At 41.0% G+C, this 18,734-nt stretch overlaps 1 protein-coding gene across 1 annotated transcript in view; it reads right to left on the reverse strand.

Annotated features, from left to right (window-relative positions):
* Window positions 1-1,033: 1,033 nt before the first annotated feature.
* Window positions 1,034-18,734, reverse strand: part of LINGO2 (leucine rich repeat and Ig domain containing 2) — a 683,474-nt gene continuing 665,773 nt past the window's right edge. Inside the window, exon 5 of the mRNA XM_019555191.1 lies at window positions 1,034-9,326. Coding sequence (XP_019410736.1) covers window positions 7,470-9,290 — 1,821 coding nt within the window. The 5' untranslated portion in view covers window positions 9,291-9,326 and the 3' untranslated portion in view covers window positions 1,034-7,469. The remainder of the gene's footprint in view (window positions 9,327-18,734) is intronic.

Consider the following 18,734-nt stretch of genomic DNA (forward strand, 5'->3'; position numbering starts at 1 on the left):
AAGCATCACTAAAAACACATGCACTGGCACTACTGTGTGGTAACTATAGTTACTGCACATTTAGTTAATAATTCATTAAACGAGTACTAAACTAAATGTGCAGTAACTACTATGCATTAATGAACGTGTAGACATGCCCGCCATAAACAGAAGCCTGAGGGTAGAGCTGCCATGTATCCTGACATGTCTCCAGGCTCCTTTTTCCTTTAGCTCCCTTCTCATTCTGCCAAAGGGAAAAAAAGAGACTTCAGACAAAAGTAGCAGCTCAAGACATTACTTATGGCTTGTTCCAGTACCACCGACCAGGAGAAAGACTTGGGGCAAAAATATTGGCTCCACAAAAAATGTCAGCCTTCCCTTTCAGTAGGGCCAGGATTTCACCCTGGATGAGTACTTTTATGACATAAAGACCGAGTACAGCTTTACATTATTTAAACCCATAGGGCAGTCTGAACTCAAATAAGGGCAGGATTTTGGAACCTGTCTGTGCACATAAGACAAAATCTCTTGGATTAGATTGTATTGATCCACAATACTGTTAAAATTAACTTAGTGTAGACCAACACTCCACAAGGTTTAGATGCAAAGGCAATGTGGAGCAGGGCTTGTCCTCACTAAGGAGCAATATAATTTGGCCTAGTCAGCAACCCTGCCAGACTTCACCACCCAGTATCATCTCCTGGGTGAGCACTTCTGAGTTGTGCTGCAAGGCCCTCTCCTGGAAGCCACCCTTAAGAAGATTCCTCAACTACGAAAGCTATGTAGAAAAAGGTGATGCACAGCCTGTGACTTTCATGGTTTCTCTAATCTCATGGGGTTGCAGTGCATTATGGGATTGTATCTCTTTCCTCCAATCACTGCTTACCATACAGTGGGCTCTAGGCAGGACGATGGTAGGGATGGTGACAACAAGGGTGAGGTGAGGTTCATTTATGGAGAGCCCATCCCTGCACAGACCCAAGGAACTTGAATTGGTCCTCATGTTTTTTCAGGGGCTGGCATTTTAAGATAGATGTATCTCCAAATAACTTGCTTTTTGGCTATCAACCATAAAACCTTTGGATATATTTCTTGTGTGAAGCTAGTATATACTTTAATTGTTTCTCTACTATTATACAATTCTTGCCAGAGTACTCAAATTAATTAAAGTGGAAGGTTTGGTTTCTATTAAAAGAGTTATAGAAACAAATGAGAAATGAAAAAAGTTTTATTGGGGCCATGCTGTTCATCTCTATGCCTATTTCTGTTCTTGAGTGTCCTATTAGTCCCATTCTAAATGAGACAAGAGAAGGAATCTCTACAATTCCCTTTGGAACACTACCCCCCATAGTCAGAGCCCTCATAATTATGACCTTTTTATACAGATTTTCTGATACTGAGATAATCCCAGAGTCCTTTATATCCCACAAAAAGGGGATTTTCTCCACTTCTAATGGCTGTGTCACATAGGAAGTTATAGAATGTTTTATAACCATCAGCCAAAGTATTTTACCTTCAGATGCTTACAGTTTGTATGTATGCAGATCTCTGGCAGACAACAGTCACACTTTTTTAGATGTAATGTGGAATTTTGACTTAGAACCCAAGTAGCACGGGTTTCTTTTAATTTATATAATCCATTGCCCCTTTTAAGGAAGGTGAACAATTTGGATGGGAATGTAAACTTTCTTCACTTTTCCCAGCAAGTTTTACCAATCCATGGACTTATTTATTTAGGGTTGGTTTTCGTTATGTATGATACACATCATGACAAGCCCTAAGAACCAAAAAAGATCAACATTCAGGACAACTGTCATGAGAAACAAAGCTCATTGCCATTAGCATTAGCAAGATTTTGTTTAAACATGAAACAAACTTACAGACAAACCCAAGCTATCATCTGCTCCATGTATCATAACAATAGGGCTGTTTCATGTCCCCATCCATAATTATAATCGTATACATTTAAAAGAAATTACAGCACTTTTTCTGGTTATCTCATCACCTTTTAAAAACAATTACATTGAATACTTTAAGTAAAAACCAAATTTAACTCTTTTTTCTACACAAAAACATATATATATGAAATACAGATGCTTGCAGGTAGATTTCATGAGGTGTGAAAATATTATAAATATGTATTTATATGCAACAGCAATCCCTCTAAAGCAACAAGAAACTTGTTATCATATATAGCTGCATATAAGCCAAATTCTTAAGTTCAGATTTAAGCTTCTCGGAACCAAAACGATTATTGACTGCATATTTTGCACCAAACTTGCTAGCTTCTAGGCGCTATCATAATAGAAATAAAAATACTTTGAATTTTGAAATAAAATCTATTAACCCGTGTATAAGTTGACATTCATCCTAACAATTCATTGTTTTGAAAGTTTAGCTCAAAGTTTTGGCTTATATGTGACCACATATGGGAGCTGAGTCGCTGTTAATGCACATTTATATTGTTAGTTTGGTGGGGCTATTTTTTGTTTTTGTTTTTACAAGCCTGAATATTCATATTTTTCTGCTCAGCTAGCAATGGTGAATAATGCAGCAAAGCAGAACACAGAACAGAAGGTGTGCCACAAGGTGAAAAATAATCAAAACATAAATTCTGCATATTTGTCATTATAGCCCTCTTAGTATAGGAGACAAAAAACAAAAAAAGCCAGATTCCAACATCAGCTTTGCCAGTATAAATAAAAAGACCAACACTGTAATCTATGGAGTTACTCCTGATTTCTGCCAATCTAAATGAGATGAGAAACTGGCTCCAATTCTCTTATTGTGAGACCTCTGCTCAGTGGTAGTGGTATTCTGGGACCAGTCCAAGTAATTGCAGATAGGCAAATTTAACGATGAAAATCCTTTATCGTTGTTGTGGTTGTTGTTATCTTTTACCAGCTATTTTGTATATTAAGAATAAAGTCTCCTTAAATATAAAGTAAAATAAAATGGAATGTTCTTTTGACTGTGCCTGTGCTTTCTCATTCTGTTCAGGCTATAAATAAAGATTTCTATTTCAAGCTGGCATTGTATCAAAGCACCTGCTCCTAGTAAAAGGGAAAAAATCAGAAGCGTTCAACCTGCAGATTGCTGTCGGCATGTGATTATCTCAGTGGCAAGGAGAGCTGTGCAAAAGTTGTCTGATTTCATTTGTAGAAAGGGGCCATTCAAAGCTATTTTGGGGCTTGGGAGGTGTTAACCTATTCTAATATTCTGATTTAAGTTCTGGGTTTCAAACATACCCAAATGCACAGTAATGCTCATCCAAATCCACAGATCACTGTTTGCAACTAGTCATGTGAATGCATGCCAAAGGGTAGGAGAACATACAAATGGAGCAGAAATCACTTAAGCCACCAGGAGAGATTGTCTATACCACCTAAGTGAGTTGGGTGTAGTTCTTATTATAGTTTATAGAAGCATGGTATCTAAATGACCAACGTTGGACAGACCCTTGATGTTTCTGCAAACATATGGTTCAATGGTATGTGGGAGCAGATTATAGAACTCGTCTGTCTAAGGAGGTTGAACTGTTGAGAGTTGGGATGGGGGGAGATGAGGAGAAAAGTCACTGAGCTCAGCTGAGTTGATGGGCAGGGGGGGCTGAGAAGGAGTTTGTTGGCAACAGATGCTAGCTGCAGAGAAAAACATCAGTTGTGGCATAGCCAAAATCCTTAAAAATAAGGATGCATGTGGGTGGTAGTTGTCCTTTAGCCACTCATGTGTCATTACATGCCTATTTTATTTAAAAATTGCTTTTTAATGAGGATTCGAGGAGTCACAATATCCATAAAGGCAGTAGATTATATGGAAAGTGGAGAATATGATCTAAATTTGAGAAAGGAGATATATTTGTTTTATATGGAGGTGTAGAATTTAGAAGTGGGATACCAGATTTCTTCAGTGCATTTCCCTTACCATACATTCTGCTGCTATCAATTCTTCCATTTTCATTCTTTCCAAAGAATTGCATACTACATTTCTACCCAGCCAAGTCCTGATGCACTGACCAATATAGGGACAACAAGGCCTACAGAGGTAGCCAAAAGACAAGGCAAAACTAAGGCAAAGCATTCAGTCCATGTTCACTTTCTTCCACTAACAAGTATTTTCATGAGAACGTCAATTCTGTGCATACACTAGCTGGAACTAATGTACATCAGAAAACCCATTAAAATCAGTCCCATTCCACTGCTGGAAAATTGGCATAGAGTAGAAAAAGCTGCAACTATTTCTTGCCTTCGCAGGCAGGTTGGCAAGTATACCAAATGGACACAACTTGGAGGTGCATAAAGGGCAGGGAAAAGCATGCTTAACTGGGACCTGATCCTGAATTCTATACTCACCCCAAACTCTCAATAAAGTTAGTGGTGGACACCCAAGAAACACAGGATCAAGTCCACAGTAAACAAAACAAAACAAAACAACAAACAAAAACAGGAGGATAATAAAACAGGAGGAGAACAAAAGCTTAGCCTCAGTTGTCACTTCAGTTAAATAGTACCTCATATCTTGCCACGTCACACTGACATAAAAAGGGCTGCTGAAGTTGTACAGCACTGCCTCATCCAAAGGTAACAGAGCTAAAATCAGGCTGTGAAGAAACAGCAGTTCTTGGAAAATGAAGACCCTGAATGTAGCCTTTGCATCCTCTACTGTTAACTGTTTGCAGTTCTGTAATCTGATTCTCAGCATGGCCTGCGCAGTCATGAATGTCATAATTCTTATCATATTTCATTTAAGATACACCTATGGCAAGACTGATCAGAGATCCTTACAGCACAGTAACAATTTAATCACTTCTTGGAAAGCTTTTTTGGGAAAGGGGGATTCAGCAATTATTAGCAAAATTTGAAAACATAATACATTCCTAATTCATTTCTGCAAACACAGCTACTCTCAAATTCCCCATCACTATTTTTTATTGTGTAATTTAAATAAACTTAATAAAATCCCCCACTTGGATCTGCACCAACTGCCTAAACCAGAAGTCAGCAGAATGTTTTGCATAAAACTTTGATTTTTATTGTTCACGTTAATTCAGGTCATCATCACTACATGGGAAATGGATTACTAATGGATAAATGATAATTACAAGGGAAAACAGAATGGAAATGCCTCCAACTAGCAATTCAGTCATCATTTCCTTTTTCCTCTCATATGTTTATTTTATTATCTGTCTAAAGGTGCAACAGGTTTTCAGTCACTTCCCTGTTTTATCAGCAAAGATAATCTCTCTGTTGTCACATGTTTATTAAAGTGAAATGACCACCGAATAAAGTTCTACACAATTTCAAAGGAAAAAGGGTTAGTTGCTGGCATGTAAACCTCTAGTTAGCTAATGCAGGACTAAAATATGAGAAAGAAGCCCACAAGCCCTCGACTGCCTCCTTCATTCCAGCTGCTTGAAACATAGCAATGGTATAAGCTGGATCAGCCACTGAATATAATAGGTTGAGATTTTCAAAGCATTCTAGGTGCCCAATCTTGCCACTGAATCAGGGCATGCCTGAGCAATTGTAATACTGTGACCTAAGGCTTTTGACACAGGTTGTATTGATAGCAATGAAAGCTTTATGTCTAAATCCCATAATCCTGCTTTAAAAATCTAAGTTGAAGAATGTGGGTAACATTTTCACAAACACTTAAAGTTTCATTACAAGTCAGTCTTAGACACCATAGTACCCTTGCAAAATTTGACAAAAACTCCAAAGTTACAGAAATGCTTTTTAATTGTTTTGCCCTGGATCATGTATATATTCCTTCAAGTCAAACACATTTGTACTTATTATTTTTCCTCAAAATTATCCCAAATAATATATAAATTATATTTCTTGTCAACCAAACATTTAAATAAATAAATAAATCTCTGACTCATTGATGAGGGGCTGAAGAGATGCTTAAACTCTTTTAACTCTTCCCTCAACAGTAGCAAAATACTATTACTCTACAATATTTTTTTTATATCAACCTTACAATGGTTCACCCTTTCAGTTCTAGTTCTTAGCCCTTTGTTATCTTTGACTTTTCTAGAAGTTGTTAATATAACACCGTTGTTAATATAACAGTTGTTAATATAACCAATGTTCCCCCTCCCTTCTCACCTCAACCAAATATATATTGGCCTTGTCCAACTCTGGGATCTTGTCTACCCCACCCACCCACAAAAACAAAACAACTCCCCCGACCAAGATAACATAGTTATTAAAATGGCAGCAAGAATAGCTAAAGTAAACTGTTCGTGTACGTTGGTTTTTGTCTTTATAGTAATTTAAGAAAGATGAGCCTCACAGGTCATTATAATTGGCAATACTTTGGCCTTTTGGAGGCTATCATGTTTTAAACATTTCTTTAGTAGTATAATCCTTATATTACGCATGGATAACCCTGGTTTATTAGCACTGGAGAAGAGCTCATTTCTATCAGCAGAGCTTTTGTATGTTTTAATTCATTTCTTTAAATACTAAGGTGACCATATTTTCCTAGGAGTACACAGAATGCCTTACCTCCTTTCTTTTTCCTCAGTACACATTAACATTTTAACAATGGCTTAGAAATTAAAACCAAGGGGCTACATAAACAAATCTCTTTCATCAAAGTATAATTTGTCTCCTATAGGCCAGCAATGTGTTGTAGGTTGGACTCTCCTGGGTATGACTCCAGGGCTTTGTTACAGTAGACTGGTCCAGTGTGATATCACAGATATAAAAAATATTCCATTCTGTATCAAAACTAGGCACATGCCTTTTATTTATATGAAGAGAAGGTCAATGAAGCAGAGCATTTTCGCCCCAAGCTCTTCCTCTCCGATCTTCTACATGAGGACAAACGTGTTATACTCTCTCTCTCTCTCATTGGTAACTACAGAGGTCTAATTTGGGGTTTGACTGTAGTTAAAGGGGGTGGGGTGACATCACACTTGGGTCAGTACTGGTGGATATCCAAAAGCACAACCTCTCATTCGTATTGCTTTAAAATGTACACAGTATATATGTATACTAAAAAAAAGATATATCAATTTCTTTGTGGTGTTGAACCAACTAGAAGGTATGATGCAAGGCTTAACAAATGAGATCTATAGATACAAATTTCACTGTAGAGTATGTTTTAGACAAAGGTGTCTTTTTTTTAAATATGGAAATCCTACACTGTAGGTTGTTTTTCCTTTTTTCTTTTTGTAGTGGTAGAAAATGTTGAACAATTGTCCATGAACATGATCCAACAGTTCATTACTGAGATCCCCAGAATGTCAATATTTGCAATGCAAACAATTAGTACAATTTACCAACTCTGTGAAAGGCCCTGACACATCTGCCTCAAGGTTAGGAGGCTTCGCTGTACAACCACATGTAGTCTTCCCATTTCCATGTAACCATTTGACACAGTGACAGCTGCATTAAGCTGCCTTGCCTAGCAATGCCACATGCCAGGCTGGCTTAATTGGTTATAATGCCACAGAAAAAAGCACTGCTAGCAGTATACCATCAAATCATTTTCATATTGAACCTCCGTGGTCCAGCAACCTCCCCTTCAACTACAGCACCATTGTTTTTGCGGGGGACATACTCAAGGTCAATGCTGGTTTTGTGCTTGCCTTTCCCCCGGCTCCACACAAACAGAAGTAGGAAACAAAATAAAACCACTCCGAGGAATGTGAAGCAGCCCATAGCTGTGGACACCAGTATTGTTTTAAGGTCCAGAGAGAAGGTGTTCACATTGGTTCCATTGGAACTGGTGTCATTGGAGTCTGTCATATACATAGGGGTCCTGTTGGCATAAAGGAAACGGTCTGAAGTAAATCCTTTTACTGTAAGGGAGGCTGAGTAGGTGTCATTCCCAGCGGCATTACTTGCAATACAAACGTAGGTCCCAGTGTCTTGATCTTGAGCAAAACGGATCTCCAGTGTACCGTCTCCTAGTACTGTAGATCTCCCATTTGATTTAGTTGTGATCAGCTTCCGTCGGGGTGTCACCCAAGAGATGGTAGGCTGAGGGTCACCGTCAGCATTGCACATCAGTTGCACTGTCTGCCCTTCCTCTACTACCAGGTACTGCAGCTTCTTGTCCCGTATCTTGGGCTTCTTGCAGGTGAAGTAAAATGAAAGGGCAGTGCTGTGGAAGTCTTTGAATGCCCTCTCTTTGACACTGTCTGGGCCAGCGCACATGGGCTGCTGGCTACCAAACTGTAATGTAGGCTGCCTTTGTAATATCCAAAGAAGGCGGCAATCACAAGCCAGGGGGTTGTTATTAATGCAGAGGATCTCAAGGGCCTTGGGGGACTGGAATACATTCTCTTCTAGAGTTTCTAACAGATTTTGAGACACATTGAGCACGCGCAAGAACCGGAGCCCTTGGAATGCATGTGGTTCGATGGTACGTAATTGGGCCCCCACCATGTGGAGTTCCTGCAGGCGTACCAAGTCTGAAAACATGCCTGCCTCAACGGTGCTTATGGGGTTGTAAGAGAGGTTTAGATGTGTCAGGTAAACCAGGTGCTTGAAAGCAGAATAAGGTACTGCGGAGAGATTGGTGTTGGTAAGGGAAAGAGAAGTGAGGTTGAGACCATACAGGCTATTGGCTGGCATCATGTCCAGTAAGGGCCAATAGTCTATCTCTAAGTCTTTTAGGCGGAACAATCTTTTAAAGGCATATGCAGGCAATGCATTAATGTTGAGATGTCTCAGACGCAAACTGATGAGGTTATGAAGGTGGGAAAGAGCTTCTGTTGGTACAGCTGTCAGGTTACATCTCTCCAGGGTGAGCTGTTCCAAGCTAAGCAGCCCACTAAAAGCCCTGTGAGATATATAAACCAAATCATTGTCCCCAACCTCAAGGGTTTTTAGGTTATGCAGATCCTGGAACATGTAGTCCAGTAGAATGACAATCTTATTTTCACTTATATCAAGCTTTGTTAAGTTTGACAACCCTGTGAACACCCCTAGAGGGACCAGCTTCAGCCGGTTTCCTTTGAGTCTCAGGGATCGCAAGTTGAAAAGATTGTTAAAGGCTCCAGGCTCTACATTGGCAACAATGTTGTCACTGAGGTCTATCTCTTCAAGCAGCGGGTATGATGTGAATTCCTCAGGACTGATGCTCTTCAGCCGGTTCTTGCTGAGGTCCAGGATTTTGGTTTCTATGGGAATGCCCTCAGGGATGGACATGAGGCGCCTCCTGTGACAGCTGACAGACTTGTTCTGTGCTGAGCATTCACAGCGAGCCGGGCAGCCTATGGTGGAACCCATAAAAACTAGCAGCATAGCCAGACCTAGGAATGGCTGCCAGCATGATATGGCCGTGTGAAGCATGACTCCACTGATGTCGTCTACTTCTTGGTTACGGGTCTGCAGGGAGATAGAAGAAAAAAAGGAAGATAAGTTCTGAGCTGAAGAGAATCTCAACCAAACTTCCAAAATGTATTTCAGAACAGGAATATATATTTTCATTTAAAAACACCAACAGGCTCTAGAACGAATGCAGACAACAAACAAACAAAAAAGATTGCAATTACAAGTCAAGAGGCATTTCTAAAAGTCTGTTTGCCCAGCATTTTCCCTACAGACAACGGATATGTCATGAAGCAGATTTTCATACTGGCTGCAGTGACGGGAGCAATTCTTTGGGCTTCTGCATGACAGTTTCTGCTGCAAAATCAGAGACAAAGACATGCTTTGTGCAAACAGGGATGGAAACAAACTTCACTGTGCTTGTAAAATGTAGCATTGGGCCTCAGTGATGAACTAGAACTTTGCATTTCCTTACTTTTTTAACACTTCAGAGCAACCTTACTGTTGTAGTTCCTACATTCTCTGCATGAGAAAACTCCTTGGCAATTAAAACAAATACCTCTTACCATGTAGTGTAGCCAGTGTATACACTATTTATATGTAGATGCATGTGTCTGTATGTGTGTGTGTGTAGTGGGAGAAATGTTTCACACACATACACACACACGTAAATTGCTGCATCTCTGATTAGCAACTGATATTAAGGACAAATTGATTTATTTTGATTGATTTTAGCTTCACAAAAGGGTTTTATTTCTAAGACCCATTGAGATGCCAGCTATTACAAAGCACATTGCTTACAGAATTCCTTTTTCATTTTTAAACATGAAGAGCTGAGTTTTGTTTAAGCAATGCATTCCTGATAGGTACAATATATTGCTTAGAAGCCATCGTTTCTATTAGAGTTATTTTATTTCAGCCTTGAGGTTAAAATTGAGGGGTGCTTAAAGAAAGATTGGTTTTATGAAAATTAATTATTCTTCTCTCCAGTTTACATTTTAAAAGTTCAGTTACTAAGGGGAAATACTTTTATTTGGGCAGCTGCTAAACAAAGCACTCTGAAACCTGATTCCTTAAAAAAGTGCAGGTGATTTGAGTTTGGGTAAAAGTGAATAACTAGTAACATTTGCCAAAGTGAGACACACTTTAAGCAAGCTCTTTTTTCAAATCACTCTTGACCTATGTGGCCTTTCTATTCCACAGTGGTGCTTCTTCTAGGCAGAGACTGATAATATGCAGCAAATTGTGTGGTGGCTATGTGATATAACCTGGGGACTGGGATGAAGACCGTTCTTTATTATACTATCTATAACAGTACATTTCAACTTGTCCTGGTAGGACAGACTGCTGAGATTCATTTAGTTTCCTCCTTCAGAAGAAGTCTTGCAAGTAAAGATTGCTAGTTATGTCCAGCTGTGACAAAGGTTTTCCAAGATAAACTTCACTTCATTAGGAACTAAGTTAAAACTGAAAATCTATAGGGCACTGTGATTTGGGCCTTTCCACTGAATTCTGATCAAAGAGGCTTTCAGTTACTCTGATCATTAGTTTTCGAACTCAGTCTGTGAGGTTAGCGCTTTCATGCTGATACTTCTAGCGTGCAGGGAATTCATTTCCCATCTTATTCACCTAATGTATGAAGCATAAAGTAAACAGGTTCAGTGGAAGATGAGCACTCCTGGAGTGCTCATTTTAGTTGGTAAAAATGCGAAAAGCCTCTCTGCAGACACCCAAGCTACCTGGCAAGTACAACTTCTAAGCAAGTATGAAGAAAGGAAGATGTGCAGAATAAACTAATTTTGTCAACTACAGCTGGCTGGCTGAAGAAAGGGAAGTGGAGTTCGTAAAGGCTTTCAAATATTACTAATTTCTGTTTGTGTGCACAACCAGGGACAGATCGATGTGCATTAATGTACTTATATGTGTATGTACGTGGTTATTTATGTGTGTGTAGGTGTAATGAGAAAGGCAAGATTTCAGCTGATGTTAATTACATATTAATGAGAAAATCTAAGTTTAAAGCAGTTAAAAAACATGCACACCTGTAGGCAAATAAAAAAAAAAAAAGAAAGCCTGAGAGGATGGAGAGGGTACTTTAATTTATCCAGGTATTTCTATTATAATCATCAATCTTACACTTGTTAGTTACTTTTGTGGTGAATTCCCCACTATTCAGCTACTCTGTATAAAAGTGATATATACAAGGTCCTGTTTTTATTAAAAAGAAAGTGGTATCCTTAGCTAACTCACAATGGGTGAGTCTACATGTCACAGTATGGCTGCTCCGGTGATAAAGCAGTCACGTACGTCTACCCCTGATCGTCAGCTACGTCGCTATAGTGGTGTGTTCCCCAGGTATAGTGTGCTGCTATGACAATGTAGCGGTGAAATCTAACTGTACCACATGCATGGTGCAGTAACTGCCTATACTGCGCTGTGCTTTAGTACTTCCAAAAGGAATGCTACAGCGCGGTGCTGTAGCAACGTTGCTACACAACAACGTATAGATGTACCCAATGACAACCAACATTAAAAAACACACAAACAAAAAACAAGTGAAGATGAGGCAGCTAGCACACTGAATATCAAGTAGATACCTAAGTGATTACTGTAACCTCATAAAAGGTGAGAGGCTCACAAAGTATCTTGACTTCATTTAAATTTTACCTTGTATTAGTTATCTACATCATAATTAATAGAAGGTAAGAACACAGCATTTTAAAAAACAAAACCATTGTTGAGAATCATGGCTGCTTGCAAATGTGGACTCCCTCCCTCCCAAAAATGGTGCTTTACTTTAAACTAATTGTGTTTCCTTGCTGAGCCTAGCGCATGACCAGAAGAGGCACCACGTTAATTGTACCTGGCTTTCCCAAAATCTGTAGAGGTCAGGCACTTTCGTGAGGCTTTTTGGGGGCTTTTATCTAATAGCTGATTGAATTAGCTTGAGTTAAAAGCGCCAAAAAGCCCTGCTGAAATGCACGATTTATATAGGTGCTGCGGAGCCAGGTTGAAGTAACATGCTGCTGCTTCCTGTAGAGCATGCTTTCCCCACCCCTGCCCCACTTCTGTCAGAGTCCCATGTTACCATTGGCCCATCTCCTGTTTCAACACATAGCCCACAGCTAGCAGGTTAACAATTAACGAAGCTTGTTTTAATTCATTAGTTAATAGCTCTGTGTGATCTCACCCCACACACTTGAGACTTCTCTTGGTGTTTTTATTCCAAACCCTTTGAAATGCAAATCTCTTGTATAAAATCTTACAACTTTCACTCTTCATTCTGAATGAATGTCTGGCCAGAACATGAGTTTACCAGTATTTCTTAAGTCCTTATTCAACCCTATGCAAACACTTGCTCTAACCCTTATGCACCCTGATAACACACTGTAAAACACTACATAGGGTCCTTAACTCTGTTCTACAGTGAATTCTACCCAGAAATAGGAACGATTTCTGCAGATTTAATGCTTAACTCTTATTGCTTATCCTCTTCTTTGACTTGGCTACCCTCTTTATCCAACCTCATTCTGCTTCACAATACAGCTCTGGTACCTAGATCAAATTTTACCACTGCCAAAATGTTCAGGACTCTCACTGAAATCACTGATAGTTTGATACTTGTGTCTGGGGTCCTTATTGTTGAACCCAGAGGCTAAGAACTAATATTGAAAAAGCCTGAGCCTGAATTGATTCAATTTTTGCAGGGTATTCTAACCTGACTAGGCTGAACCAGTTTGTAACCAGACAGACATCCTCTCTGGACTGAGGAAATTCAAGCACATGCCTGCTGTGGCTCAGGCTAGAAGCCAGGGGGTGCTAGAGCAGCCCTCCCTTCCCTTAGTGCCGAGCTCAGGGGGGCATGGCCAGGCCCTGGTAGGACCTCTGATTAGGGCGGGGTGTAAACCCCCACCCTGCCTGCAAAACCCCAGGCTTTTCCACACTTGCTGCTCAAGAGGCGGAAGTGTTGCCAGATCCCAGTCCCCTGGTAGTTCTCTAAGGCAAAGCGGGTGCGTGTAGTGCACGTAAATGTTGATGATATGGAGATTTTCAATCTCCCTCCCTACTTTTTTATACAGTCTACAGCAAACTGGCAGGCAAGGGAACCAGCAGGGAACTGATAACAGTGCTTATCACCTCATCAGCAAACCAATAGCCTCCCTCCATTAGTTCAAACTCTTCTTAAACAGCTTACCAGCTGACTTGTTGATTAGCTCCAAAAAGCCCTAAATAGTCACTGTTCTATCTGCCTGTCCCAGTGAAACTGGAGACACACACAGATACCTTTCAACATTAGCTAGCATACCACATGACTAGGGTCCATGGGGCTGGGGTCTGTAATGTGGGAGCTGGGAGGGAAGGAGAGAGGGAGGGAGAGGTGATTCATGCTCATCACAGAGCACTTAGGTGCCCTGCTCCTTTGAAGAGTGGAAACTGCTAGGGAAAGAGCCCTAGCAGTGAGTTGGAGGCCCCAGCTACTAGTTACCAGGGCAACCGGGGGAGCTAGTGGCCCACACCTGCCAGTTGTCAGCTGACTGGAAGGGGCAAGAGGGGAGTTCCCTGCCAGCAGCCAAGGGGGAAGGAGCTCTCCTAGAGCAAGCCAAAGGGGAGATGCCTGATTGCAGGTACAGCCTCTGATAGTGGTGAGAGACAGAGCACCCCTGGTGTCACTTGGATGATGTTATTGCTGGTTGGCTTGAATTTATGTAGCCCAGGGGCTTGTGTTTTGTTTGCTGTTTAAGACCAGTAGTTTGGGTGAGGCTATTAGGGGACCCACAGCAGCGGGGGGACCCCAGCACCAAGGAAGGTGCAGCATTTGGGGGTGCATTGACCTCAGCACCAGGGAGGGCACAGTGCAAGACAGGGCTGTAGAGAGCCCAGGGAGGGCCAGGGGACCAAATTATAACAAGGCCTGGACCAAACAACATCAGTTCCATCTGCGAGGCTAGGGGCGTAGTAAAGGGCTGGTTGGAGCCACAGATAGCCCATAAGGCTGGGCTGCCCTGAAACACCCATTGTGACATCCATCTTCAAGTGGGACCCACGAGGGGTCTGGGGACCCATGGGGTCCTGAAAACCAATCTTGACCGTGTCCAAAAGGACTTGGAGGCCGCCTCCCTATCAATCATTCGATCAAAGACATGGTGGGCGAGGATCAAGGGTGCCCATTGGGCCAACTTGGCACAGTAAGGGTGCCTTGTGAAGATCATGGCCATCCTACGTGACCCTAACCCACGACGATGCTTAAGCAGTGAGCAGTGAGGGGCATGGGCAGGGGGAAGCAAGGCAGACCCTGCTGTACTTGCAGTCTCTACCAGAGCTTCAGCGAGGCGGGGGGGGTCAATTCTGCTGTGCAGCAGAGAGCCCCACCTAGCCCAGAGCATGCAGGGTGCTGGGGGAGTCTGGTTTATCTTTAACCAGCAAGGGGTCTGGGACAGAAATTGCATAAAATGGCTTGACCCAAATCAGTTAAGTCTGGTACTACATTCAACCAGGTTTATCTCAAACCAGTTTCAGCCATTTTCAAACGGGTGTATGTGCACTGAACATCTGTTGTCTTACAGGTTAAAACCAGTTTCTGATCACTTAAACCACTTTATGTGTAATGTCTGTCCCTAGCCAGAGTCCCCCGGGTAATTCAAGAATAAGTATCAGTAGCAGACACTTGGAACTTGGTGCTGCTTCCTGGAGTTAAGCTCACCTAATGTGTGCTTTTATCAGATTTGTTTTCAGTTGTTTGTAACTTTGCTAAATTAACTATCTGTAAATAAACTTTTTCATGCCTGCTTTAGGTTGCTTATTTTTTAACTTTCAACTAAAATAGTTCAGCAATATTTTAGAGCAAGCTTAGGGAGAAATAATATTGTTTTGACCGTACTAAAACAATTTGTTATAACTGCTCTACTTAAGTCTATTATCTTGCTGTGGAACAGGGACTTGAAATTCATCAGTGTAGTCATTCTAGGGCCAGGATTTCTTTATCATTCCCATAAAAACATATCAAAATGGAAACATTTTGCCCATAAAACAAATGGGTTTGCAAATGCTCAGTAGAGATTTTTAGCGTTTCACAGCTAAATTCGCTAAAGGTTCCATCCACAATGAGCATGTTCCCTAGACTGCAAGGGTGGGACAGGATTTTCCTCAAATTACTGTTCCAAGCTTTCAAGTGCTATTGTTATGCTGGGCACAGGCACAAAGAGTGTCAGTGACATACTGCTAGTGACCAGGAGGTATAGAAGAGAAAAAGTAAACTGCCAGATTAGAATGTGACAGGTTATGGAATGAAGTAGTGGAGGTGGATTTGATTAGAGGGGAAGAGCTGGGGAAGGGTGTAAGACAAAATGCTGGTATTTGGTATAAAGGGGAGCAGTGGGGGAAGAGATGATGGGGAACAGAATAGAAGTGGCAGAAGGTTCAGACTGGGTAGGTTCAGAAAGAGCAGAGGAGAAAGGGGCTGGAGTGAGTAGGTGCTTACAATTTATAATTAAAGAGTATTATAACTTATATATAGAAGGAGGCTGATTTAAGGTTGCAGAAGTGTTCCCAGTTCTGACTTTTCTTAACTTTTGGATGCTTGACATTGCAAATCTTAACATCCTTTTAACCTGGGATTGCTCCCCCACGTCTATATATTGCAATAGTCTACTATGGGTGCTCTGCCTCTCGTGCCTTCAGGCCCTGATTCAGGAAAGCACTTGAACAAGTGTTTAGGCCCATGTTCATTGACTTCAGTGGCACTTCAGGAGGTGCCTGCATGCTGTTCCAAGCAGGTGTGCTTTTCTAAATCAGCACTTTGGAGATGTGAAAGCCACAACATATAAATACCTTTGCATCATCATTTTAACCCTTCCCCTCGGTTTTCTCTGTCATACGTTCTAATTTTTGCAGGGAGTTTGTTCTCTCCTCTTTCTTGGCTTCATAACCATAAATGATTTTGAGTTAATGATACCTAAATAAAGGAAGTTGTCTTATTTCCTACTAAGCCACTCTCTCCTTTAAGTAGTGATCTATTGTATATACAGCCCAATAATTACCAGTACTACACTGGGAAGCAACCATGTGTGCTTTTATAGCACTTTTTGTACTACATATTGGGACATATTACAAACAATTATTCCTCCTTAAGTTAATGAGGAAGGTGAGTAGCAGAGCTTTCTGAATGTTGGCCAGAAAAATTCTTGTGGCAATTTATTGAAATCTGAAGGCAAACTTTGATTCAGTTACACTTTCCAATTCTGTAATCTTTCCCCATGAAAACTTCAGCATGCAGTCTCGTAGGTTGAATACTCGCATAAAACCAACATCCTCACCCTAAAACATATTTTTATTATTATTCTGAGTATTATGGCAAGGCCAATGAGATCTGGTCTGGGGCCAGGAACTGATCATGCTAGGTGCTGTGTGTGTATGTGTATATGATTTTTTTTTTCTAATCAATATCTGTTCTGTGTGTATATATATGTATGTATGTGTGTGTGTGTGTGTGTGTGTGTATACACACACACACATACACACAGAACAGATATTGATTAGAAAAAAATAATCATCAAAAGCAAACTTTGAATTGACATATCTAGTTGTATGATTATATACTTTTAGTAGCATCCAAAGGGTTTCACCAGGCTCAGGTCCCTCTCCAATGATTCCACCTGGTATAGATCCTGTGCCAAAGTGCTTTAGTCTAATATGAAATAAGACACAAGCACACTGAACAACAGAAGGTAAAGGAATGATGATGGTGGAATCATGCAGATACATAGGCTACTGAGGGGGAAAAACTTGTTGGTCCTAAGCATCTGCAAATAAGCAACAGTTCTGTTGCTGACCTCCAGTCATAGTTGCTGTGATCAATTGGCCAATTTATGGTATCACAAGAGGAAATGAATCTTGAAAAGAAAGGTGAAAGAGGGAACAGTCATTAACTTATGAATCAGGTGAATGAGAATATTTCGTTCATAAAAGCCAGCATGAAATAAAATGCAGAGATGTTTGTCAGACAAACTGACGTTCAATTTGATATTGTTGGCAAATTAGATGGGACAAGGATCAGACAAAGGGATAAGAAACAGGATTCAATAAACATTGCGGAACAGACTTGTAAAATGCCCTTGATGGTGAAGAAGAATTCTGTATTGGTTAGTGAGGTAATTCACTCAATCAAGGAACAAAAACTGTACCATGTGATCTATGTACTGAACAAATACTACACAGACTGAAAATTTTGCAAGAAACTGGCTAAAGAAATTCGTTTTGCGTATCAAATGCATTTTAAAATTTCACATGTTCATACTCAATTCAGAAACAGATTTTAAAAAGGCAAAAATCACCACATTTATTCATCCCAGATTATTCATCATCTTATATTCTACATATGCAGAAATAGCAGCTCAGACAAGTGATATGTTTTCCCTGAGGGCGTACAATGACTCAGATTGAACCAAGGAACAGAATCTAAGGGCATGTGCAGACTTCACCATATCATATTGATGATCATGCAGTTTACTTTAAACCGTGTGATTGTAGATTGGGTCTGACCTGTGGACACATTTGCCAGTGCCAGGAGCCACTGCGGGAACATGATCTAACTAAGAAAGGGTGAGGGAAAGGGGCTGGAGCAGGGGGGTAGTGGGTCTGCAGGGGGGTTGGCAGGCCTGGGGAGGGACTGGTGCATCTGCAGGGGAGGAGGTTGTCTGTACAGCAGAATGGGAGGCTAAAAATAGCTAGGTGGGAGAGGGTGGGAGGGTGGGAGAGGGTAGGAAGAGTATAGCTCTGGGACTGGGACTGGGACTGGGACTGGGGCGAGCTGCTGGGCTTCCCCAGTCCCGGGGTTGTGCTCTGAACGTGGCCGGATGTGAACTAAGTTAGATTGGGTAGACCACTTTTTGCAAGAACTAACCTCCCCAGACATCTATGCAGATTGGCCCTTAAATCAACCTATCCCTAGTTAGGTCAACCCTAGTGTAATATCTGCACATAACCTCCACCTCCTAGCTCAGATAGAAAACAATTATCATACCAGATTTTTTTTTTGATCGGCTTTTACTAAATGTAGTAATCAACTAATGGATAATAAGCCCTGGTCTATCTACGACAATGCTTGTGAGGTTTGATGTTTGTATTTATTTTGATTTACATTTAACGAAGGCTTAATGGAAAAAATGAACCTATTTTAACTTGGCTGCCACCAGGTGTGATCACAAGCCATGCTGACTCCCAAGCTCCCTTATTTTTGTTCCTGTCTCTCTCCACTGCCTGAAGAAGAGTATTTGTCTCTGAAAGCTTGCAGAGAACAACTTTTCCAACAATTTAGTTGATCTAATAAAAGAGACCCTTGCGGGGTCTGCTCCCTACTGGGGTCTCTGGCGCGCCAGCTGGAGGAGCTCCAGGCCACAGTCCAGAGACTGCGTGACATCAGGGACTGCGAGCAGGAGATAGACTCCTACTGCCAGGCCCTTCTCCCCC

This window comes from Crocodylus porosus, unplaced genomic scaffold (genome assembly GCF_001723895.1).
Source record: "Crocodylus porosus isolate Cpor-Errol unplaced genomic scaffold, CroPor_comp1, whole genome shotgun sequence".
NCBI lineage: Eukaryota > Metazoa > Chordata > Crocodylia > Crocodylidae > Crocodylus > Crocodylus porosus.